The sequence below is a fragment of the Telopea speciosissima genome, chromosome 4 (genome assembly GCF_018873765.1).
Source record: "Telopea speciosissima isolate NSW1024214 ecotype Mountain lineage chromosome 4, Tspe_v1, whole genome shotgun sequence".
In the NCBI taxonomy this organism is placed as follows: domain Eukaryota; kingdom Viridiplantae; phylum Streptophyta; class Magnoliopsida; order Proteales; family Proteaceae; genus Telopea; species Telopea speciosissima.
In genome coordinates, this window is record NC_057919.1 from 56,474,180 (window position 1) to 56,500,445 (window position 26,266).

Sequence of the window (26,266 nt, forward strand, 5' to 3'; positions counted from 1 at the left end):
AACCAAATAAGTCATTTCATTATTCCACAAGTGGTAAAGTAATAGAACCAATTAGCCTAAACGAGCCACAAAAGGGTAAAAAGAAAAGAAAAGAAAGAGGGAAAGAGGCAAGGAAGTGAGTCTACACCAATCTACCCAACAGAAAAGAAAATAGATGAATCAAGAGATGACAACACAAAAGCATTCAAAGATAATTGGTGGCAGCCTGCCTATCAATGTTTTCAAGAAAGGAGCTAAGCAACAACCCAGCACCAGCCTACAGAGCACCACAAGCAGGGTTTAAGTATTGGTAAGTATCATATCGTATCGGCCAATACGTTTCGGTATCGGTGGGTATCGCTATGATACGATACAGGGCCGATACAGTTAAGATACGCTTGAAATGCCTACTTTAAACCTGCATAACAGAAACTGTGAATGAGATACAAAACTGAGTAATGTAATCCTAGGTGGGATAAAGCCAACTGAAACCAGAACCAGGATCTGCTAAGGTTTAATGGAATCGGCTAGGGCAGAATTAGGTAAATAGTGAAATTAGGGTAGGGTTTAGAGAGGTCTAGAGTTTGATGGATAGGTTATGGTAAGATGATGTAGGGGAACCTTCCAGTGAAGGTCCTGAGATGTTCCAATGGAGTTAGATGTGTAAACTTAAGTAGATGGTAAATTAGGTTTAGGGTTTAGGGTTTTTGAAAGGAGGATAATGTAGGGATCTAGGGTTTATAATGGGTATTGTAGGCAGGGGCTTGGATCAAGTTACCCTAACAGTGAGAGGGAGCTTCGGTCCAAGTTTGGGCTATTTCTGATGGTGGATTCAGGCTGGGCAGGTTTTAGGTTATGGGATTGATGTTTGGAGATGGAGGGATGTTAGGGTTTGATTTAGAGGATTAGAATCACAAGGGTTTGGGGATGGGGATTATATACTTACTTCTTGTTGGATGGATCCTTGAACTGGTAGCAGATCTGAACAACTGAGCTATGAATCTTCAAATAATCGGCAGTAATAAACTTGAACAGATTTGAATGCACTCGAAGGAGAGAGACAATGAACTAGTGAAGGCTATCTCAGCCTCACCTTCACAGCCTATCTCAGGACAGCGGAATGCAACAAAGCAATTTTCTTATTCATAAATCGTGGGAGGCTCTCAAGAGCTCTTACAATATATAGCCGTAAGTTGGAAGTTAGAGAGTGCAAGGGAACAAGGAGGAGGATGGAAGTAGGAGGTTGGAGAAGAAGAGAAATTGGTGCAATGTTGTGTGTTGGAGTATTGTCTCCACCACAACTATATTACTTCACTAATGAGATAAAAGAAAATTACATACACCTCCCTCAGGAGGTAAAAGGTAATAACAAAAAATACAATATAAGAAAGTAAGAAACTAAACTAGTAACCAAACTACCCTTATTACATAACTCTAACACTCCCCCTCAAGCTGGAGAATAAATGTCAACATTCCCAGCTTACATAATAGGGTACTAACTAAACTGATGAGGGATGAGCCCCTTGGTAAAGATGTCAGCTAATTGATCGCCTGTCTTAACAAAAGGAGTACAAATGTAGCTGGAGTCAATCTTCTCCTTGATGAAATGTCGGTCCACTTCAATGTGCTTTGTTTTGTCATGTTGCACAAGGTTGTGTGCTATGCTATTGGCAGCCTTGTTATCACAATAGAGTCTCATAGATGCCTCAGTATCAAATCCCAACTCTTGGACCAGCCGTCTCAACCATAGGACTTTACATACTCCATGAGCCATAGCTCTAAATTCTGCCTCTGCACTTGACCGAGCCACAACTGGTTGCTTTTTACTCTTCCATGTGACCATATTACCACCCACAAAAGTACAATAGCCAAATGTGTATCGCCTGTCAGAAACTGAACCAGCCCAATCAACATCAGTGTAGCCTTCAATTCTCAAATGTTTGTACTTGGCATATAGGAGACCTTTTCCTGGAGAGGACTTCAAGTACCTGAGGATCCGGTAAACAACATCCAAGTGCCCACTCTTGGGGGCATGCATAAGCTGACTCATCACCCCAACTACATAGGTCATATCTGGGCGAGTCGAGGAGAGATAAATCCACTTCCCTACAAGCCTCTGGTATTTCCCGGCATCAACAAGGGAAGGTCCACAGTCTTCTCCTAGCTTATGATTCTGATCAATAGGAGAGTTTGTGGTTTGCAACCCAACCTCCCTATCTCTTTCAACAAGTCTAGGACAAACTTCCTTTGACATATATTTATTCCCTTCTTAGATCTTGACACTTCAACCCCCAAGAAGTACTTTAAGAGATCCAAATCTTTAATCTCAAACTGTTGAGCCAAGTAGGTCTTCAGCCTAACTATCTCAGCCCTGTCATCTCCAGTTACTACAATGTCATCAACATAAACAATAAGGGATGTGATGGTACCATTACCTCACCGGGTAAATAAAGTGTGGTCAGCTTGGCTCTGGAAATAACCATTCTTCAAAATGGCTTGTCTAAACCTCTCAAACCAAGCCTTCGGAGACTGCTTGAGACCATATAGTGCCTTTTTTAGCAGGCACACTTTCCCTTCGGCTAAGGGACACTTGAAGCCAGGTGGAGTCTGCATGTACACTTCCTCTTCTAGGTCACCATGGAAGAAAGCGTTCTTCACATCCAACTGATACAATGGCCAATCTTTATTAGCCGCCAAAGATAAAAGAACTCTTACTGAGTTGTGCTTCACCACAGGAGCAAATGTCTCCTGATAATCAATCCCATACACCTGATTGTAGCCTTTAGCCACCAACCGGGCCTTGTATCTCTCAACTGTACCATCTGATCGGTACTTGACTGTGTAGACCCATCTGCATCCAACTGGAACCCTCCCCCTGGGAAGATCAACCAGTTTCCAAGTACAGTTCTTCTCAAGAGCCATCATTTCCTCAGACATGACTTGCTTCCACTTTGGGTCAGACATGGCCTCAGTGACATTTTTTGGAATGGAAATAGAAGAGAGGGCAACAGTGAAGGCAACACCTGTAGGAGAGAGAGCATCATAGGAAACAAACTGGGCTACAGGATTAGTGCAAGCTCTCTTTCCTTTTTTAGCAGCAATAGGAAGGTTTAAATCAGATGGAAGAGAAGGAATGTTACCTGACTGTGGAGGATGTATCTTAGGATGTGGATCCAAAGAGGGCTCTTGGCAGGTCTTCTTTTCTTTACTCTTCAAGCATTCACCTTTTTTGTACTGAATGTGGTAATCCTTCTCATTACCAGAGCCACTTTTCACAACAACCTCATTTTCATTGCTAGCATCAACACCTGAATGAGTATCACTATCAACAACAGCCCCTTCTTTGTGTTTCTCAATATCAAACAGAAATGGAGAAGTAGGCAAAGGTGGGAGGAAAGGGATAGAAAAAGCCTCTTCATTTCTACTGTTCTCCCCTTGAAAAGGATGTTGAGGAGTGAAGAAAGGTATAGATTCAAAGAAGGTAACATCTTTGGAGAGAAGGCGTCTTCGGGAAGAGGGATGATAGCATTTATACCCCTTGGTAGAGGAGGAATATCCAAGGAAAATACATTTGAGTGCCTTGGGGTCAAGCTTAGTCCAAGCACATTTATTGACATGAACATAGCAGACACACCCAAACACCTTGGGAGGAAGAGAGAAAGCAGAAGTCTGAGGAGACAACAAGTCTAAAGGAGATTTGGAGCCAAGAAGTTTAGTGAGCATGCGATTGATTAAAAAGGCAGCAGTAAGAAGGGCTTCAGACCAAAAGGTTTTGGGAACATGCATGCCAAATAGGAGACTCCTAGTGACTTCCAACAAATGACAATTTTTCCTTTCAGCCACCCCATTTTGTTGAGGGGTGCCAACACAAGCAACTTGATGAATAATGCCATGATCAGTAAAAAACTGTTGAAGCATGTTCAGTTTTAGAAAGGAAGAAGAAGGAGAAGAAGAGAGGAGAAGAGAGGAGCAAACACGGTTTGGTGCTTAATCTGTTATGTCTCAAACTAGAGACTAACTTGCTTATATTGAAAAGAATTAGAAATTACACAGGGGCCCCTGGCCTTATACAAATAACAAAAGAAACATAAAATACATGGGGTTATGTACAAGAATACCCCTGAACTCCTATTCTTACCACTCCCCCTCAAGCTGGGTGGTATATGTCATACATGCCCAGCTTGTTCAACAAACAGTCAAAGTGATGAGTGCTAAGTCCTTTAGTGAAGATGTCGGCCACTTTTTCATTTGTCTTCACAAAAGGAGTGCAGATGGTCTTTGACTCAATCTTTTCCTTGATAAAATGTCTATCAACCTCAACATGCTTTGTCTTGTCATGTTGCACTGGATTGTGGGCAATACTTATGGCTGCTTTGTTGTCACAATATAAACTTATAGGTATAACAGTCTCAAATCCCAATTCTTAAACAAGTCTCTTCAGCCACAAGATTTCACACACTCCGTCTCCGTGAGCCATGGCTCTAAATTCTGCCTCAGCGCTCGACCTAGCCACCACAGGTTGCTTCTTACTTCTCCAAGTAACCAAATTTCCACCAACAAAAGTATAGTATCCTGAAGTGGATCTTCGATCAGAAATAGATCCAGCCCAATCAGCATCAGTGTATGCTTCAATCCTCAAGTGACCATTTCTAGAGAAGAGAAGACCTTTTCCAGGGCATGACTTCAAATATCTGAGGATCCTATAAACTGCATCAAGATGTCCCATTTTGGGTGCATGCATAAACTGACTTACCACTCCAACAGCATAGGCTATGTCAGGTCGGGTAAGGGAAAGATAGATTGCCTACTAATCTCTAATATTTTTCAGCATCTACAAGGGGTTCACCACAATCTTCCCCTAGTTTGTGGTTCTGATCAATAGGGGAGGAGACTGGTTTACATCCTAAGTACCCTGTCTCAGTAAGTAGATCAAGGACAAACTTCCTCTAACAAACATTGATCCCTTGCTTGGATCTTGAAACTTCAATCCCCAGAAAATACTTCAATGGACCAAGATCTTTGATCTCAAACTGCTGAGCTAAGTAAAGTTTAAGCTTTGAGATTTCAGCCTCGCTGTTTCCCGTGACCACAATGTCATCAACATATACAATAAGAGCTGTAATAGTGCTGCCCTGTACAAACAAAGTGTGATCGGCTTGACTTTGGGTATATCCATTATGTAGGATAGCTTGTCTAAACCTCTCAAACCAAACCTTAGGAGTTTGTTTAAGGCCATAAAGAGCCTTCCTAAGACGACACACTTTTCCATTGCCACTAGGATGCTTGAACCCAGGAGAAAAGTGCATGTAGATCTCTTCTTCTAAGTCACCATGTAAGAATGCATTCTTTACATCAAGCTGGTACAATGGCCAATCAAGATTTGCAGCCATTGACAAGAGTACCCGAATGGAGTTATGCTTGGCCACTGGAGCAAAGGTTTCCTGATAATCAATGCCATACACCTGGGTATAGCCCTTGGCAACCAGTCTTGCCTTATATCTCTCTACAGTACCATCAGACTTGAACTTGACGGTGAATACCCATCTGCATCCAACAGGAACTCTCCCCTTTGGGAGTTCAACAAAATCCCAAGTGTGATTCTTCTCAAGGGCCACCATCTCTGTATTCATTGCTTCTCTCCATTTTGGATCAGCCATAGCCTCTACTACATTCTTAGGAATAGAGATGGAGGAGATGGCCACAGTGAGGGCAACACCTGCAGAGGAGATAGAATCATAGGAGACAAACTTGGCAATGGGATTAGTACAAGCCCAAGTTCCCTTGCGGTGAGCAATAGGAAGATCTAAGTCTGAGGATGTAGGAGTAGAGGAAGGTATACATGTTTCAATGGATGGAGGCTCAGGATGAGGAGACGAAGAAGGATTTTGGCAGGTCTTCTTTATAGGAAGCCATGAAGAAGGGTTTCTCTTGTCCTTCGTATACACCAGTAGCTCCCCCTGTTCTCTGTTCACCTGTGCACTCGAAGACTCCCCCTCAACAACAGTATCCTCAGAACTTTTCTTTCCCTTGTCAATCTGAAATGGGGAAATAGGAACAAGAGAGGAGGAAGGAAACGAAACAAACTCAGGAACCTCTTCAACCTCACCACCAAGAGATGAACACTCTCCCTGAAGAGGTAACTGAAAATACGGGATGGTTTCAAAGAAATGGACATCTTTGGAGATAAGCCACCGACGGGTAGGAGGGTGATAACATGAGTATCCTTTGGAGGTAGAGGAATACCCAAGAAAGAGGCACTTCAAGGACTTAGGATCCAATTTAGTGCGGGCAGATTTGCTAATAAGGACATAGCAGATGCAACCAAAGACCCTTGGGGGAAGGGAGAAAGAAGAAGAAAGTGAGGGTAAGACCTCAAGAGGGACTCTGAAGTTCAAGACACTGGAGGGCATATGATTGATAAGAAAGACAGCAGTAAGGCATCGGACCAAAAGGTTTTTGGAACATGCATAGTAAACCAAAGGGACCGGGCCACTTCCAGCAGGTGGCGGTTTTTTCTTTCAGCAACCCCATTTTGTTGAGGGGTATCAACACAAGCCACCTGGTGGATAATGCCATGGTCAGAAAAAATGGACTCCAAACCACCATACATATACTCTCCACCTTTATCAAAACGGACAATCTGAATACGAGTTTGAAACTGGGTATACACCAACTCATAAAAATTTTTAAACGCAGCATAGATATCACTCTTTTGTTTCAAGAGATAAACCCAAGTAACCCGAGAGAAGTCATCAATAAAGGAGACAAAGTAGCGGAAGCCACGTAAAAAAGTAACGGGGGAAGGACCCCAAACATCAGTGTGAACAATGTGAAAAGGTGAAATAGATCTATTACCAGAAGATGGATAAACTGTCTTACAACTTTTTGCAAAAAGACGAGGCTCACAATGAAAAACATGATTGACAGGAAAAGAGGTAAATAAATGTGGCACCAGTTTCCTCATAACAGAAAAAGAAGGGTGTCCCAAACGCTGATGCCAAAGCAAAATATCCTCTTGTGTACGTCCGCTATGTTGCCCACACACATAAGAATGAGCTTTCGCCACAGGAGAAGCACAAGTGTCTAGAACATAAAATCCATCAGCCTCACGTCCACTGCCAATCACCCTCTTCGTCACCAAATCCTGAAAGAGACAATGGGTAGGAAAAAAGGTGACAAAGCAATTCAAAGATTTAGTCAATTGGCTAACGGAAAGAAGATTAGTAGCAAAGTTGGGAACATGAAAGACAGACTTCAAAGGGATAAATGGAGTAACTTGGACATCTCCCTTACCCAAGATGGAAGAAAGAGAACCATCAGCAATTTTTACCTTATCTTTCCCAGAACAAACAGAGTAGGAATGAAAAAGTTGAGACCTACCAGTCATATGGTCTGTGGTCCCTGAGCCAATGACCCATAGAGTGGTGCCAGAAGAGGTAGAGACCTGTAGAGCAGTGGAAGTAGTGGTAGCAGTAGAGGAGGAACCATCCAAGTGAGCTACAATCCAACGAAAAGCAGCTATGTCTTCCTTGGAGAGGGAGGATGGATCAGACTCATGAACCCCAACATGGGCCTTAGGCTCATACTTCTTTTGTCCTTTCTGGCCTCCAGATGCAGTAGAGGATGGTTTGCCATGAAGATCCCAGCAAAACTCCTTCTTATGCCAAGACTTGCCACAATAGTCACAGGAGAAACGACCTTTACCAGCCCCCTTAGTGAAGGGAGGACGGTCCTGTGGAGTGGATGAAACAAGAGCAAAGCGCTCAACAATGGGGGTGGTCTCCATAGCTCCCCTATGGGTCTCCTCACTCTGTAAATAACCACACACCTCCTCCAGGGAGGGAAGACTTGGTCTGCCAAGGATCTACACCCTTAAGGGTTCAAACTCAGGGTTAAGACCTCCAAGAAGGAACAAGACCCTCTCCTTCTCAAACAACTGATGCACTTTAGGCTCATCAACCGGACACAGCTGGAGGTCTCTGTAGTGATCATACTCCTCCCAAAGTCCCACAACAAGACTATAGTACTCAGAGATTCTTTTGTCACCCTGGCGCAGGCTAACAATCTGTTGGAGAAGTTGATAAACCATTGTAGAGTCCCCCACTCTATCAAAAATACGAGCAACACTATCCCAAATGTCTTTGGCAGTCCCTTTGCTCATAAACCTTCTTCCAATCTCCAGCTTCATCGAAAAAATAAGCCAAGTCATCACAAGGAAGTTCTCGGTTTCCCATTTGGAGTAACCTGGATCAGTGGAGGAAGGGGCCTTAAAGCTCCCAAATATATAGCCCAACTTCCCCCTACTCCGAAGAATGAGCTTCATAGACCGTGACCAATCTAAGTAATTATGATTGTCAAGCTTGACAATGGGGAGCTAAACATTTGGATTCTCATATGAGGGGGTTAAAGGCAAGGGTGCTGCAACAGTTGGGATTTCAGATGTTTCAACAGTTTTTTCACCCATTGTGACTTCAAAACAAACACTTGGGAGGAGCAAACAACAGCACCACAAGCAAAAACAATTGGTTCCCAAGAAACAGCAGCAAAAAACAGAGACAAACTAGACCAAAAAACTTGAAATAGCTTGTAGAACTTCACACAATCATCAAACAGCAGCGGAGTAAAAAGGAATAACCTTCCTTACCAAAAAAACGATAGTAGATAGCCCAAAAAAACTCCCAATCCAAGCTCTATTGAAGTGCTCTATGGAATCAACAACTCTGGCTGGCGGAAAAAAACAGCAGAAATGGCCTGGCCGAAATGCAGTTTTGACCTTCAGCAGCTTCCAAGAGGCTTGAGGGGATACAAAGGGAAGGAAGAGGTCTTCCAAACGAAACTAGAGCAGTTGGTTGCTCTCCATTTGGATTGCAAACAAGAGAGAAACAGATCTGAGAAGGTATTCTAGGTTTTCCTTCAAAGACCAACAAGAAATGAGGAAAAGGGTTTGCTCTTCACCTTCCAAGCAGCCTTCTATCACCTTCAAACTCCAGGAGCAAGATGCTCTAATACCATGTTCAGTTTTAGAAAGGAAGGAGGAGAAGAAGAGAGGAGAGAGAGGAGCAAACACGGTTTGGTGCTTAATTTGTTATGTCTCAAACTAGAGACTAACTTGCTTATATTGAAAAGAATTAGAAATTACACAGGGGCCCCTAGCCTTATACAAATAACAGAAGAAACATAAAATACATGGGGTTATGTACAAGAATACCCCTGAAACTCCTATTCTTAACAAAGCCTCCCATACATATACTTCCCCCCCCCCCTTTATCAGAACGAACAGTTTGAATACAAGTACGAAACTGGGTATAAATGAGTTGATAAAATTTTTTAAAGGCATCATAGACCTCACTTTTTTGTTTCATCAAAAAGGTCCAAGTTGACCGGGAATAGTCATCAACAAAGGAAACAAAATAGCGATAGCAAAACAAAGAAGTAATGGGGGAAGGCCCCCAAACATCAGAGTGCACTGGAAAGGAACAGTGGATCTATTACCCTGATAAGGATAAGGAGAACGACAATGTTTAGCAAACAAGCAGGGTTCACACTGAAACACATGGGAAGAGGGAATGGAAGAAAACAAGTGCGGCAATTTTGTCCTCATAACACCAAAAGAAGGGTGGCCCAAACGTTGATGCCACAACATCACATAATCAATAGTACTATTGTTATTACGCCCACATGCGTAGGACTGAGCAGTAGGTAAAGGGGATGTTCTTTGATCAAGGTAAAAACTCTTTTCCTCACGTCCTCTGCCAATTACCCTCTTTGTCACCAAATCCTGAAAAACACAGTGAGATGGAAAAAAAGTAACAGAACAATTCAAGGATTTGGTTAGGTGCCTCACAAATAAGAGGTTAGCATGAAACTGAGGAACATGAAGAACAGAGTCAAGGGAAATAGAAGAAGTGACACGAACATTACCTTTACCAGAAATAGAGGAAAGGGAACCATCAGCAACTCTAACCTTTTTCTTACCAGAGCAGATAGAGTAGGAGTCATAACACTGGGATATGTCGGTCATATGGTCAGTGGCTCCAGAGTCAATGACCCACGCAGAGGTAGTGGAAGGGCCAGATGTAGAGGCTTGTAAAGTGAAAGTTGAAGAATTTGGCACTACAGGTGAAAAAGTAGGGCTATCCAGATATGACAAAACCCTGCAAAATGCTGCAATATCATCCTGAGTGAGGGATGTGGTGTCTGTCTGTAGTCCATATGGAGATCCCATAGGTGCAACTTCAGTCATTAAGGAGCATGCTTTGGCTCCCCCTCTCCTGTTGCCGTGCACGCCAGGGCGACAGCCATAAAGTATCCAACATCTCTCTCTCGTGTGTCCAGATTTCCCACAATGGTCACAGCTAAACCTATTTCCTCCAATAGCTGACATAATGTAGGAATGCACAAACAAAGGGGATGATACCCAAATCCAGTGGGGAGTATATTCTCAACCCAAAAAGAAATTTTTAGACACTGGTGAATATACTCCAGCAACCAAACAAGGCAAACAGCTCAAAGAAAGTCACCACCACGACATCCTTGTAGGTGTAGCTTCATCAGACAACCACTAGAGAAGTTCAAACCACATTCCTCACTAACACCAAGCAGTCCCACTTCGAGAAGAATGTCTAAATCAAATGGGGAAATCACACACAACCCAAATACAGAGTCCAATACAGGAAAAAACCTTCCAGCCAAGGAAAACAAGCACCAAATTGATGAACCTCCACTTAAACATACCCTCCAAAGGGTAGCATCAACTCGAAATACACCCACAACGATAAAAGTGAAATGTGGAGTCACTGCTCAATCCAAAAAAGCTTGTAAACACTGGTAATTGCAGTCCAGGTAGTAAACCAAGCTAATACTTCAACAATATCCAATTCCACCATATACTTCAAGGCTCAATGACCTCATACAACCACATTAAGGGCTCATACAGCACAAATCACCAAGAACAAACAGCATACTTATCACAAACCATCATTATAAACACCACAGGGTAAAAAACAGAGTCTGGCAGTACCTTAAAAACCAAGAGAAAGAAGAGTTGTGGACCAGCAACTCTTAGAAACTTGAACCAAGACCATGAGGGGTTGCAAACAGTCCCTTGGGCGATCCAAAAGGGCCGAACTCCAGCTCCAAATGCAAACGGATGGAGATGAGAAAGCAAAAAATGCCCAAAAGCTGGCGGTAACTTGCTGCCTAGCTGGGTTGGTCTGATTTGAGCTCCAAGCCTTATTTCTTCAACTAAAACCCTCCTTCATGGTCTCCATGGTCTTCATTCATGCTCCTTGTAAGAGATCTTCAAACACTTTACATAATAGTTCCTTCCTTGGAACCCCTTTGTAACCTAGGGTTCCAAAGAGAGGAAAGGAAAGGGATACGAAAGTGACTCGACTCTCAAACAAAAAAGAGTGCTCTGATACCAAGTTGGAAGTTAGAGAATGCAAGGGAACAAGGAGAAGGATGGAAGTAGGAGGTTGGAGAAGAAGAGAAATTGGTGCAATGTTGTGTATTGGAGTATTGTCTCCACCACACCTATATTACTTCACTAATGAGATAAAAGAAATTACATACACCTCCCTCGGGAGGTAAAAGGTAAAAACAGAAAATACAATATAAGAAAGTAAGAAACTAGACTAGTACCCAAACTACCCTTATTACATAACTCTAACACCTTATGGCTGGATAGAAATCAAATTCTAACTATGACTTATAACTTAACTAGGACTCATAATTGAAATAGGAATACTAACTAGGACTTCTAACTAAGATTCAAACTTGCACTAGAAATCCTAATAAGAATTACAACTCAATAAAGATTGACCTAAAAAATAACAAAAATTAAAATTCCTAACTCAGCCCATGATTTTACTATTGGTGTGGAGATTCCCCTACACCTACCCGATGGCTACTTATGCTGGTGTAGGGAAGAATCCCTACACCTACGGCTGGTTTGAGACAGCCAATTTACATTAACTCCCCCCTCTCTTAAAAACACTCGTCTCCGACGAATGGATGAAAGACATGTAATGTTCATAGAAATCTGGATCAAGGCGCCTGAAGTCGACGGCGTGAATCCATGTACTGTCATTGTCGGGACGATCCTTGCATTTAACAAGGAGAGAGTAATAGGTGCGACCACACCGCATAGTAGTAAACTTATTGTCAAGCACATTCTCAATGACATCAGCAGTAGGAGTGGCAAACTGTGGGAGTCGGAGAGCATGTTCAGTATCAACTTTGTCCAAATGGTGGCCGACATAGAGGGTGAGATCAGCCACATTGAAAACATTGTTAATGTTTATGGAAGGGGGAAGCTCGAGCATATAGGCATTGGTCCCAATGCGTTGCAGTACCTTGAAAGGACCCATCTTGCGAGGATGGAGCTTATGATTGGCCCCAGAAGGAAGTCGCTCAGGAGAAATACGAACCATCACTAAATCACCAGGTTGAAATTCCACATATCAGCAATGACGATCAGCTGCTGCCTTGTATCCTTCATTTTTAATTGCAATGCGTCGGCGAACGTCGGCATGGACCTCAGTGATGTGGCGGAGGAACTCATCAGCTTCCACACTAACACGAACACAAGGAGGAAGAGGAATCAAGTCCACAGAGCACTTGGGTTGCATACCCAAAACAATCTCAAACAGGGTACGATCAGTGGTTCGATTAACAAAATTGTTGTATGCAAACTCTGCAATACCAAGGATAGATGGCCAACCTTTCTCATGGTCACGAATAATCCATCTGAGGAGATTGCTTAAGCTGTGATTAACCACTTCAGTCTGTCCATCTGTCTGAGGATGAAAGGCGGGGGAGAACTTCAGCTTGGTATTTGTCTTCATCCGCGAGGTCTTCCAAACATAGCTAGTTAATTTCACATCACGATCAGAAACAATAGACTCTGGTAGCCCATGAATACGTACCACCTCTTTGAAGAAGAGTTTGGCTATGTGACTTGCATCAAATGTCTTCCGGCAGGGAATAAAATGAGTCATCTTCAAAAACCTGTCTACTACTACAAATATAGAATCATGACGCTTCCGTGTAGATGGTAAACCTAGAACAAAGTCCATGCTCATATGTAACCAGGGTGCATGAGGCACTGGAAGAGGTATATAGAGGCCTGTGTTTTGCTTATCACCTTTGGCAAGATGACAAGCACGACAACGTTGTATCACCTGTTGTACATCGTGCTGAAGATGTGACCAATAATACAAATCAGCAACTGCAGCATATGTCTTGCTAACGCCAAAATGCTCTCCCATACAACTGCCATGTAGCTCCTTGATGAGGTGTTGTCAAAGGGATGTGTTAAGGATACATAGGCATGTCCCGAAGAAGAGATACGCATCATGTAGGGAGTATTTGGCATCAGTTCCGCCATGCTGTAATGTAGTATGAATGGGAGAAAAATCTGAATCAGCTGTGTACTCATCTCTGACATGTCCGATGCCTGCACTGTGAGTAGAAGAGGTGGACATGGTGAGTACTTTCCTACTTAGTGCATCAGCTACCTGGTTCTCTTTGCCTACTTTGTATTTCAGAGCGAAATTAAACTCTTAGAGATAGGCAATCCATTTAGCATGTCGGTTGCTTATGGATCGCTGAGAGTGGAGATACTTAAGGGCTTCATGGTCAGAGTATAGAATAAATTCCTTGCCCACAAGGTAGTGTCTCTAATACTTTAGAATCTGGATCACTGCATATAGCTCCAAATCATAGGTAGAATAACACCGCCTAGCATCGTTGAGTTTCTCACTGTAGAAGGCAATGGGATGATTCGATTGCATGCGAACTCCTCCAATCCCAACATGGGATGCATTTGTAGCCACCTCAAATATGATATCAAAGTTTGGAAGCCGTAGAACAGGTGCCTCGGTCATCTTTTGCTTGATCAATTGGAAAGCTTTGGTAGCAGGCAGTGTCCATTGGAATTGCCCTTACTTTCCTTCATGCATTCAGTAATGGGTGGCATGATGCCACTAAAGTTCCGGATAAAACACCGATAAAAGGATGCTAGGTCGTGGAAACTCCTGACCTTTGTCAAAATTTATGGTACTGACCAATCGACTATGCTTTGCACTTTCTCCGGATCAGCTTCAACTCCTTCTGAAGATAAAATAAACCCAAGGAAGAAATCCTTAGGTAACATAAAAGAATAAAAGAACACTTCGTGAGGTTGATGAAGAGTTTCTCTGTACGTAACACTCTCATCACATGTTTCAAATGATCAAGATGTTCCTCAGTGGTGTAGCTATAGATAAGAATGTCATCAAAGTAAACCACGAGAAACTTGCCAATGAATGGACGGAGTACATTTGTCATTACACGCATGAAGGTGCTTGGTGCATTTGTGAGACTGAAAGGCATCAATTTCCATTCATATAGACCATCCTTTGTCTTGAAAGCAGTCTTCCACTCATCCCCTAGGCGGATCCGAATCTGATGGTATCCGCTCTTCAAGTCAATCTTCAAAAAGAAGGAAGCACCCATAAGTATATCTAACATGTTGTCAAGTCGTGGAATAGGAAATCTGTACTTGACGGTGATCTTGTTTATTGCCCTGCTATCAACACACATCCACCATGTATTTTATCTTTCTTTGGAGTAAGTAATGCTGAGACAGCACATGGGCTCATGCTTTCAACAATAAACCCCTTGCGAATTAGCTCATCTACTTGTCTCTTGAGCTCAGCATGCTCAGTAGGGCTGAGACGACAAGTGAGCAGATTTGGTAACACAGAACCTAGTACTAAATCAATGGCATGCTGAATATCCCTCATAGGAGGTAGCTCATCCGGAAGATCGTCTGGTACTAGATCTGAGAAGTCATCAAGTAGATCTTTTATGGGCTTAGGATGACTAGTAGTAGTGGCTGGTGACACTGCTTTCATGATCAAGGCTAATATCAACCCTGTCTCTTCACTGGTAGCAAGGAATTCTCAGTGGGGTAGGGACAGAAGTTGTGGCTCCATGGGTTTTGCTTTAATAGTACCTGTACTAGCACGTGTTACCTTGTTGCTTGATCCTTCTTTCATTGCTGCTTATTGTCAATAGTCTTCAAAACCTGTTGTCGCTTCAACTGGGCAACTCTAAGCCTTGGCTTCATCAATGGTATATTGAGTGGGTTGAGAAACAGTGGTTTCCCCTTGAAGTCAAAGAAACACTGATTCTTTGTACCACCCGTCAATACATTGCTATCATACAACCATGGTCACCAAGTAAGACATCAGTCAGAATCATAGAAATTATATCACACCAGACATTCTCCTCGTAACCAGAAATTTTAAGTGGCAGTGAGCATCGCTGATTAACCTCTAAAGTATCACTATTAAGTAAAGATACCTTGTATGGTTGTGGGTGAGGTTCAGTTTTAAGCTTCTCTTCAACGACAAAAGCTTTGGAAACCATATTGACACAACTACCACTGTCCATGATCACTTGTGCTGTTGCTGATCCATTATCCGTCAGTGTATAAAAGATGTAATGTCAATGCCAATCCTCTCCTTTAGATTCAGCAACCAAAATGCGGGTTACTACATTCACCTCATAAGTTTGGTCTTCCAAAGTGTCATCATAGTCGTCTCCCTCAAGGGCAGCATAAATGGCCCAATTGTCATTAAATTGTGGGTCACACACTTGGACATCTGGACTAGTTTCCATGGCTACAATCATTGAATTGGACTTTCCTCTTTGTGGACAGTACCTTGCATAATGACCCTCTTGCTGGCAATGGAAACACTTGTTGGGTGTTTTACTACCCATGGGTGCCTTACCTCTTTCCTCTGTAGTTGGTGGAGTTCAGGTAGGGAAACCACTAGATCTGTTAGGAGTAAAAGCTCTCCTAGCGTCACCGGACTGCGGTGTGAACCTTCGTGGGGCAGCTTTGATTAAGTCTTCAGTATCCATGGCCTTTTCAAAACAGTGATTCAAATTATATATTTCAACCACACCCATCTTGTCTTTAATGTCAATCCTCAATCCCAACTTGAAACGGGATACAAGCTGGTCATCATTCTCATCTATACCCGTACGTGAGAGCAAATCATTAAATTTATCAATATACTCCTCAACTGTTAAAGTACCTTGTCGTATAGTGTTCAGCCGATCATGCAAACGCCTCTGATAAGGAGGTAGGTACTTCTCTTTGAGAACTCTTTCATAGCTGCCCATGTAACTGGTTCCACGTGACAACGGATCAAACCTGTCTTCATGTGTACGCCACAAATCTCTAGCTCCTCCAGTTAAGTTAGTACTGGCCAGCTGCATCTTTCGGTCTTCAAACAACCGAAACCACTTGAAGTAGTCATCTAAAGCACTCAACCAGTCATGGAATGCAATAGGGTCATGTTTCCCATTATATTCTTTCAGATCCAGCTTTACCTTATGCTTATCATCACGGTAATACTGATTTCCATCGTGATCTTCATCCTCTTCATAGGCAGAATTGTTGATGATCCTGTGTGTCTATTGTGTGAGAACTCTTTGTGGTAACCTACGTGGATGCTGGTTGTTGGTGTAAGAAGCAACAGCTTCAATTTGTGGTATCTGTTGTGGAGGTGCAGTAGGACCTTGTTGTGACAGTACATCAACCTGTTGTTTGATGGTCTTCACATCTTCAGGCAAAACCTTGATTATTTCAGCCAGTTGATGATTGGATCACTTGATTTTGGAGAACCCATAGCTTGCTCTGATACCAAATAATGTAATCCTAGGTGGGGTAAAGCCAACTAGAACCAGAACCAAGATCTGCTAGGGTTTAATGGAATCGGCTAGGGCAGAATTAGGTAAATAGTGAAATTAGGGTTAGGGTTTAGAGAGGTCTAGGGTTTGATGGATGGGTTATGGTAAGCTGATGTAAGGGACCTTCCAGTGAAGGTCCTGAGATGTTCTAATGAAGTTAGATGTGTAAACTTGAGTAGATGGTAAATTAGGTTTAGGGTTTAGGGTTTTTGAAAGGAGAATAGTGTAGGGATCTACGGATTGTACTGGGTATTGTGGGCAGGGGCTTGGATCGAGTTTCCCTAACAGTGAGAGGGAGCTTCGGTCCAACTTTGGGCTATTTCTGATGGTGGATTCAGGCTGGGCAGGTTTTAGGTCATGGGATTGATGTTTGGAGATGGAGGGATGTTAGGGTTTGGTTTAGAGGATTAGAATCAGAAGGGTTTGGGGATGGGGATTATGTACTTACTTGCTGTTGGATGGATACTTGAACTGGTAGCAGATATGAACAACTGAGCTATGAATCTTCAAACAATCGGCAGTAATAAACTTGAACAGATTTGAATGCACTCGAAGGAGAGAGACAGTGAACTAGTGAAGGCTATCTCAGCCTCACCTTCACAGCCTATCTCAGGATAGTGGAATGCAACAAAGCAATTTTCTTATTCATAAATCGTGGGAGACTCTCAAGAGCTCTTACAATATATAGCTTTATGGCTGGACAGAAATCAAATTCTAACTATGACTCATAACTTAACTAGGACTCATAATTGAAATAGGAATACTAACTAGGACTTCTAACTAGGATTCAAACTTGCACTAGGAATCCTAATTAGAATTACAACTCAATAAAGATTGACTTAACAAATAACAAAAATTAAAATTCCTAACTCAGCCCACGATTTTTACTGCTGGTGTAGAGATTCCCCTACACCTGCAGCTGGTTTTATACGGCCAATTTACATTATTGAGAGCAGCCAAAGGCCTTGGAAACCTGTTTTTTCTTCGATATGAGTTGGGAAAAATCATATAACATAAAAAACAACCATAATCTTCACCATTGCAACAAGTTTTGAGGACTTATAATGCTCAAAACTGTTTTTTTTTTTTTAGCATCACTAGATTAGGTAAAAAGCGACTCAAATCCTTGCATCAAGCTGATATATATTTACATATTGCATAATTAGGTGTTCTATGCTTCAAAATTTTATATGTATCATAAGCACATCATGCATTTCTTGACTATTTTCAAGTGTATCTTTAGCGTATCTTGCATCTCTCCTATACGATATGACACGATGTGTATCTTAAAATCACCCCTCCGATAAGATACCCAATTCTGATACTTAAATCCTTGGCCACAAGTACAGTAAATACCATCAGAAGAAAGAGGATGAAAACCTGCCTCTAAGGTCTCAAAAAATAGATCCAGATCTAATATCACGTCAAGGAAGGAGAAGCCTCATATTTTGACAAGCACTATCAAGTATGATTATAATCCTTACCAGATACAGTTCTGGAGGAGTAAAAGAAACACATGACACATACTGATGAGGAATGATAACCTGTAGGACAGATAATTGAACAAAGGTACACAGGACAGAATCACAATGAGTCCAGAATATAGAAACTATGATATCTCAGAATCTAATGGCCGTATGGGGCTGCGATTTGAATTGAATAGACCTCTAAAGAGGTTGTTTAAGCCCCTCCAAATATCAGCTTGATCCGTTGGTCGGATCTGCTAGAACAGTAAGAAACAGAAATTAGAAACCGAAGGAAGACATAACTTAGAAACAGAAAAGAAACAAGTATAACTCCAAACTGGGGGGTGTTGCCCCGATAGTTCTCATCCCACAACCTGGAGAGAGAGAGAGAGAGAGAGAGGCGGGCAGTCCTCCACAAACCGAACTGTAGTTGACTGGGGGGAAAGCAGAGAAGATTCCTGCAGAAAAAGTGACTAGCAAATAGATATAATAAAGGATTCAAAGAGGGATATAGGTTACCTACTGATGACCATAATAGAAGCAAAGATGGTTCATGGCTGCTGGAATTGACAGAACAATATGGAAGAAGAAGAAGGAAAAGGGATAGAGATATGACCAGGGCTTCCACCACTGGCCTGTGGCAGGATTCACCACCTTGGTCACTACTACTTCATCATAGGAGCTGTTGCCTTATTGAAGAAGACTCAAAATTGTTTGCCAAATCATGGGAGGGGTCTCCCTTCTCTTCTATTTATTAATTTGAGTAGATGTAGTACAAGAATAGAAGCCTTGGCTACCAGGTAGCCTATAATCAAATAAAATAGAAACTTCCTAGAAGATCTAACGACTAAAAACACAAAAAGGAAAGTAATAACACCAAAATAGAAACTACAATGTTGCTAATGACTTAGCAACTAAGCCTGCTACAAAAATAGAAACTATATAGTACCATATCTAATATAATACTCCAGAAAACAACTTCTAGAAGATCTCCTCTCCAAGCAAGTCGCATGGGGCCCACAATCTTCATTAGATCTGCTACAAGGCCATATTAATATATTATAACCAAATATGAACCTTAGAGTGAACCAAAATATGGGCTTAGTATGGACTGGTTTTTGCTAAACCGTGGGGGCTGCTTGGGCTGGTTCTTTCTCCTCCGACAGTGGCCTTGTACTGCATCACATACAGTAAGAGGTTCTGCAATCATCTTGCTGAGACTTTATATTTCAAACTGATCCAGTAATGAACATATTTCCTAACTAGTTTATAGATGCATCTCCACCCACCCAAGCTCTTTCTCAACCTTGACTTTGCTTTCTAACAAAAACTCAAAAACCAAGCATAATCACAATGACCCACTCCCAAAGACCTTTCAGGTAAATACAACAACAACAAACTCAGTCTTATCCCAACTTAACGGGGTCGGCTACATGGATCCAAACAAAACAAAGTAAGGAAAACAGAGTTTAACCAAAAAGGGAAAGAAAAGATGGGGAAAGAGATGAGAAATGGAAAAAGAAAAAGACAAATGAAAGATGGGGAAAAAAAGTAGAAAGATGAAAGATAGTAAGAGGAAAGAGGCACAGCCCAGCACGTCAGGAGATTCTCAGCTAAATGGGATCTGCCACATGAGTCCTTATCCTCCAATAGGCTCTGTTCGAGGTTATATTTGGTACAAGACCTAGCCTATGCATGTCCTTCCTCACCACTTCTATGGTCATTTTAGGCCTGCCCCTAGCTCTTTTGGCTCCTTCAATCGTAATCATATCACTCCTGCTTACTGGGGCATCCCTAGGCCTCCGTTGAATATGACCATACCACCTTAAACGACTCTCTCGGAGTTTGTCATCAATCGGGGCAACTCCCAAGTCCGCTCTTAAATGTTCATTCCATACCTTATCCTTCCTTGTTTTTCCACACATCCATCTTAACATCCTCATCTCTACTACACAAAGCTTATCAATATAATATTTCTTAACTACCCAACATTCTGCCCCATACAACATGGCCGGTCGAACAACAGTCCTATAGAACTTCCCTTTAAGCCTTAAAGGAATATTCAGTCACACAGCACTCCGGACGCCCTCTCCACTTCAACCATCCCATTTTAATTCTCTATGAAACATCATCCTTGTCACCATCTTTATTTATGATTGACCCCCGATATCCGGTATCTCTCTTTCCTCAATTCGCAACATATCAGTATCCAGCGTAGTGTGACTAAAATTAATTACACATAATATATTCTGTCTTTGTTCTACTAATCTTAAAGCCACTTGCTTCCAAGGTTGACCTCCAAAGCTCTAATTTAGAGTTAATCCCTTCTTTTGTCTCATCCACCAAAACGTTATCATCGGCGAAGAGCATACACCATGGGACCTCGTCTTGAATGTTCTTGGTTATATTGTCCATGATAAGCGCAAAAAGACCTTTTAGGTAAATGCTACAATTTATTCGTTTAATTAGTTTTTTTTTTTTTTTTAAATCTAGACTTAAATGAGATTTCATAGAACTATGATCGTCCCAAAAGATAATTATCTTTTCATTGAAAGCTAACAACAGAGATTTGCAGGATGGCTGAAGAGCTTGTTAAGCATAGGGCTTTGAAGAAACAGATTTAGGTTGGCCCCTCTTCCAGTTGAGTAGTTTCTATTTTGTGTTCTGGATATAGGATAAGCTGTGACTGTATATTAATTATTTGGGTCGTTTTGTTTCTTTGTATTGCTGTACTCCTGCTCACAGGCCTCTTTTCTGATGCAACGAAATTGTTGATACTCAGGAAATTAAAAATAAAAGGGTGAAATTTAGCCGCAGCATAATGGAAGGCAAGGGGGAAATAATATGATCAACCCAATTCTCTCAAACTAAAACTTACACAGACCACATTGGTAATTGCATGCCAACACCCAGATATGTATATGTGTCCATATGTTTACCACCAAAATTCTTATCTAACATAAGTAGTATGATTATTTCCAGAAAATACGGAATGTATGAAACAGTTCTATCATATTTTTGCAAAATGAAACAGGTGTAGGAAAAATAAGGGGACGCAATGAAAGCACCTCATATGCATGCCTCATCTCTTTTTCTGTTTCATACTCAACAAAAGCATAACGACGTGAAGCACCAGTTACTGCAAATCAATCCCAACAAAATAAGTTAGAAAAGCAAATCTCCAAATAAACAGAAATTCAGAGAAAGAGATTAAATTATCTCTTCATCTCATTAGTTTCTTTTTCTTCTAATTGTCACAACTCACAAGGCCATTGTTTGCACAAAGAGAACTTTAAAATTCAAGGCATCGCTAAGACCAAAAGCATGGAATTCATTATCCGTTTTAAGTCGTATAGCAAGTAAAACATGATTCAATAGAAGAAGAAAAAAACACCAAGAGGTGTAATCGACACAACAAAATTTTTATTGAAGCAATTGTTATAATGCTACTAAAAAAACTGATAGCAGAACTAGAATTCGCTGCAACCAGTAATTCCTCAAGTAATAAGAACCAGAATTTCAGAGATATGATCAGGACCTAATGTATGAAATCTGAGGACAAATAGATCAGAGATTTGATGATATAGCAACAGTAACAGAACGGAAACAGAAAACAGATGCTCCACAGGGTGAAGAATTTAACAGAAATCTGACCTTTGATCCTCATAGAAAGATATAATGGATACTAGAACAGGAATCCACCTGCAGTTGTTTGGGAATCTACCAAAACCCATGAAGAGAATCCACTCTTCCACTAAGGAATCCACCTGCAGTAGTTTGGAAATCTACCAAAACCTATAAAGAGAATCCACTCTTCCACTAAGGCATCCACCTAACCTCCACTTGGAATCCACCAAGCGCACTACTAAATCCACAGCAGCAAAACTTCAGAAAAACTGAAAGCTATATTTCATAAATTTGTGTTTGAATGCTTAGGTACATAAATATACATAGATCTCAAAATCCAACTCCTAAAATGACTAGAAATAGCCTAAACAAACTAGTAATCAAAGTAGCTACTTAATTGACCAATAAAAGACTTAAAACAACTCCTACTCTAACTAGGACTCCAACTGAAACTAAATAATAAAGTAAATCCCATATTTTTAACTCCTCCCCTATTTTAAGCCCATTAAAGTGGCCCATTACAATGAAATTCCATTAGACCAAAGGTTGGACGCATATAAAACCAAACCCAAGACTTATTTCCCTCAAAAAAAAAACTAATTTTGTGACTTACCTGCATTTTTTTTTAACCCGAATATTATCTAGGACCTGGGCTGGCCCGCCTTACCCCAAACCCGAAAGCACTTGAGCTCACTCAAAATAGACTAAAACCGCCCAAACTCATAAGGGGATTACAATCTGAACACTGGAAGACCAGCTTTGTCCTCACGCAGGATTTTCCTAATGTTCTGAGGAATGTCTATCCCTGCAAAAAACACAGAGTTAACCAAAGTAGAGCAAACATAGTTGGCTAAGGACTCAGCTGCACGGTTGCTTTCTCGATACGAGAAAAACAAGTTAACGCCAAGAGAATCAACCAAAGATAGAACTAGATAGAACTTCTTGAAACCAGTACCAACAACTCCACAGGGCCACAGGGGGCATTTCCGTTTTGTCACAAACATAACGATAGCCATGGAATCCGAACTCACATGACATCCTAGGAAACCAAAATTTGCGCACATTCGCAAACCGTCCAAGAGAGCTCTCATCTCTGCCACTGAGTCAGTACAAACACCATAATAGTTTGCAAACGCCCCTATTAAGTTGCCACTAGAGTCCCTGATGATGCCCCCACCTCCACCTGCACTTGGGTTATCGTTACTCGCTCCATCTACATTGAGCAAAATAGAGTTAAATGGGGGACACCAATAAATGGGTTGGGGAGCTTTCTGAGAGCATCCTGGAAACTCAATCTGCAGGATTTGAAACACTATATTGTCCTTCATAGTCGGTTGCTTTCTAAATTTAGAAGGGAGAGGCATTTCCCTAATACAATCTTTGATCTTTTTATAATCGTCGCAGCCGGTCTAACACCTGAATCATGGCGGCGATTGTTTCTTTCCTTCCAAAGTTCCCACACAATGAATGAGGGGCACCACACCTCTAATAAAATCACAGATACCCACCCTGCTTGCTTGGGAAATCCAAAAAAGGATTCTGGCTCTCTTACCTCTTGGAATGGAATCACTTCCTCACATGGTACAAAATTTCGTGAGATATTGGCGAAATATCGGTAAATTTCGGATATTTCGAGTGGGCTGAGACGAAATGGAGTACCGAAATGAAAAATGTACATATTTCGTCGATATTTCGTGGCCTCATGAGATATCGACGAAATATCAGTTTTTGACTTAAAGTGTCACGTAACACTTGCATATAATGCAAAATTTCGCAGGTCTCAGTCGAAATATCGACCGAGACCTGCTGTAAGGTGAAGTTTTTCTCCATTTTTCTTCTTCTTCCACTCTTCCAAGCCATAGTCCAAGACTCCAAGCATTGTTCAAGTTCTTTTTTGACGGATTGTCGCCGGAAACACGTCGGAGGCTCATCTAAGCACATCCTCCAAGCATTTTTTCATTATTTAAGGTAAATCCTTTTCCTCTAAAACTATTTTTTTTAAAATACTATGTACAAGAGTTGTTGGATGGTGATGAAATTTATATATGTTAGACACCGGAGGCCGATCTACAACTTCACGGTGTCAAAATTTTTTTTACATATGTATTTTCTATTTTTTATTTTCTAGTTTTAAAAATTGATTTTCCTACAACTAAATTAGGAAAAAATTAGGGGTAATATAACTTAGATGGGGATCAATTAAATATATGTTAGACACCAATGGCCGATCTACGGCTTCACGGTGCCGAACTTTTTTTTCTACCCATAAATAATTATTATTTTTTTTTTAAATTAAGAAAAATATTTAAAAATAAATAAATAAATAAATAAATAAGGAAAAATATGAGTTTTAGGTTTGAAAAATCATGAAAAAATATGAAAGTAATTTCTACATGTTTTGAAATGCATTAGATATATATTATGTTTAATAATTTTCAATTTTGTTGTGTTAGATCAATATTTATATTAAAATTCTATATAAAAAATTGTTTTTAATTATGAGAAAAATATTAAATAGCTATACAATTGTTTTAGTATTCTAAAAGTCTCAATTGAAGTGCTTCTACATTAAGTTTTTAATTATTTGTTTTACTTACATTGCAGTAAACAAGTATTATTATGGCGGATCGTAAAAGACAATGTGCGAAGGGCAAGCAAAAGGTAGGGGAAAGTAGTCAACAGAGGGAGCAAAGAGAACAGAGGCCAGCCAGGCAGCATAGGGCTGACATTGCATGGTTACATGACACTCCAATTGATGGGGATAAGAGAAAATCCCAATATAACTATTGTCACATGCAGTTTTTGGGAGGTGGGTCCAGTAGACTTAAACAACATCTAACTGGAGGATCTAAAGATGTTGTAGGTTGCCATATGGCACCTATGCAAGTAGCTAGAAAGATTGGTGAGAGTTTGAGGGGAAAGAAGAAGAGGAAGGCTGACAAGCAGAGAATAAGTGAACAACTTGACAATGCAGTGAGGAGTTCAATGGGAGGAGGAGGAGGACATTACAGTACCTGATGATATACAAACAGCAGAGGAGGCTAGGGACTTTCGACGGACTGTTTCAAGGAGTAGAGTTAGTTTTCAAGATGATCAGCAGAGACAGAGAGTAGGGGGTAGTGGAGGACGTGGCACATCTGGAGCTAGATCTTTCAATCCTTTTAAAAGATCACAAAGTGTGAAGGCAACCCCAACACCTCTATCAGTAGTAATACCACCATTAGCATCAGATCCTAAACTACATAGGAAGAAAGGAAGCAGTCAACCAAGAATCAAAGGAGCATGGAAGGGGATGAAGGGGTTAGTTAAAGAATCAATAGCTAAGTGGATGCTATACCATACCATCCCAGCAAATACTGCACAAGGCCCCCATTATGATACCATGATTGATACAATTGCAGAGGCTGGCCCAGGGTTCAAGGGCCCCACCCCATATAAGGTAATAAATGTTTATTTACGTCAACAGAAGTCTGAGATTGATGAGTACATTGGGGAGATGAGGAATATGTGGGAGACATATGGGGTAACTGTAATGGCAGATGGTTGGACTAGGCCTAAGAAAATCCATCAATTTTATGGTCTATTGTGATGGGAGGACAGTTTTCCTCAAATCTGTAGATGCTTTCAAAGAGATAAGGGATGCAAAATACATTTATAGATTGTTGAAGGAAGTGGTTGAAAAGGATGTGGGCATTGAGAATGTTGTCCAGATTGTAACGGATAACGGAAGTAACTTCAAGCTAGCCGGTGAGAAGATGATGAACAACAGTAAGTACTGGCTCTTCTGGACTCAATGTGCAGCCCATTGCATTAATCTAATTAAAGGATATGGGGAAGTTAAAGTTGGTGAAGACTGTTGTTGAAAGTGCAAGACAAGTCACCAACTTTGTATACAACCACTCCTTTGCACTCAATCTATTAAGGGAAAAATGTGGGGGTGACTTGGTGAGGTCGGGCATCACAAGATTTGCCACCAACTACATTGCCCTAAAAAGCATTGAGACAAAGAAGGCCAGGCTGAGAAGTATGTTTGCTTCTGAGGAGTGGTTTGGATGGAAGGGTTCTAATACTGCAAGTGGGAGGGAAGCACAAGCAACCATGTCATCTAAGGACTTCTGGACAAAACTAGGCAAAGTGGTGAAAGTTTTGGTGCCAGTAGTTAAAGTTCTACATATAGCTGACTCCGCTCTCAAGGGCCTTATCATGCCAGTCCTATATGCTACAATGGACTTGATGAAAGATAGTGTCAACAGTGTGGCTCCTCGTACTAGCAAGCACTTCTTGAATATCATCAATGCTCACTGGGAGAATCAACTTATTCATCCACTACATAAGGCTGGTAAGTAAATTTGTTTATGTAACTAATTCATAGTATTACTATTTACTAATTACCTATGTATTTGATAATATCTCATTTCTATATGTCAAATTTCAGCATACTAGCT

At 41.1% G+C, this 26,266-nt stretch overlaps 1 protein-coding gene across 1 annotated transcript in view; it reads right to left on the minus strand.

Moving 5' to 3' along the window:
- LOC122660453 (U11/U12 small nuclear ribonucleoprotein 35 kDa protein) overlaps positions 1-26,266 on the minus strand; it is a 60,331-nt gene that overhangs the window by 21,237 nt on the left and 12,828 nt on the right. The window contains exon 4 of the mRNA XM_043855759.1: positions 21,263-21,333. Within this exon, the coding sequence (XP_043711694.1) occupies positions 21,263-21,333 (71 nt within the window). The remainder of the gene's footprint in view (positions 1-21,262; positions 21,334-26,266) is intronic.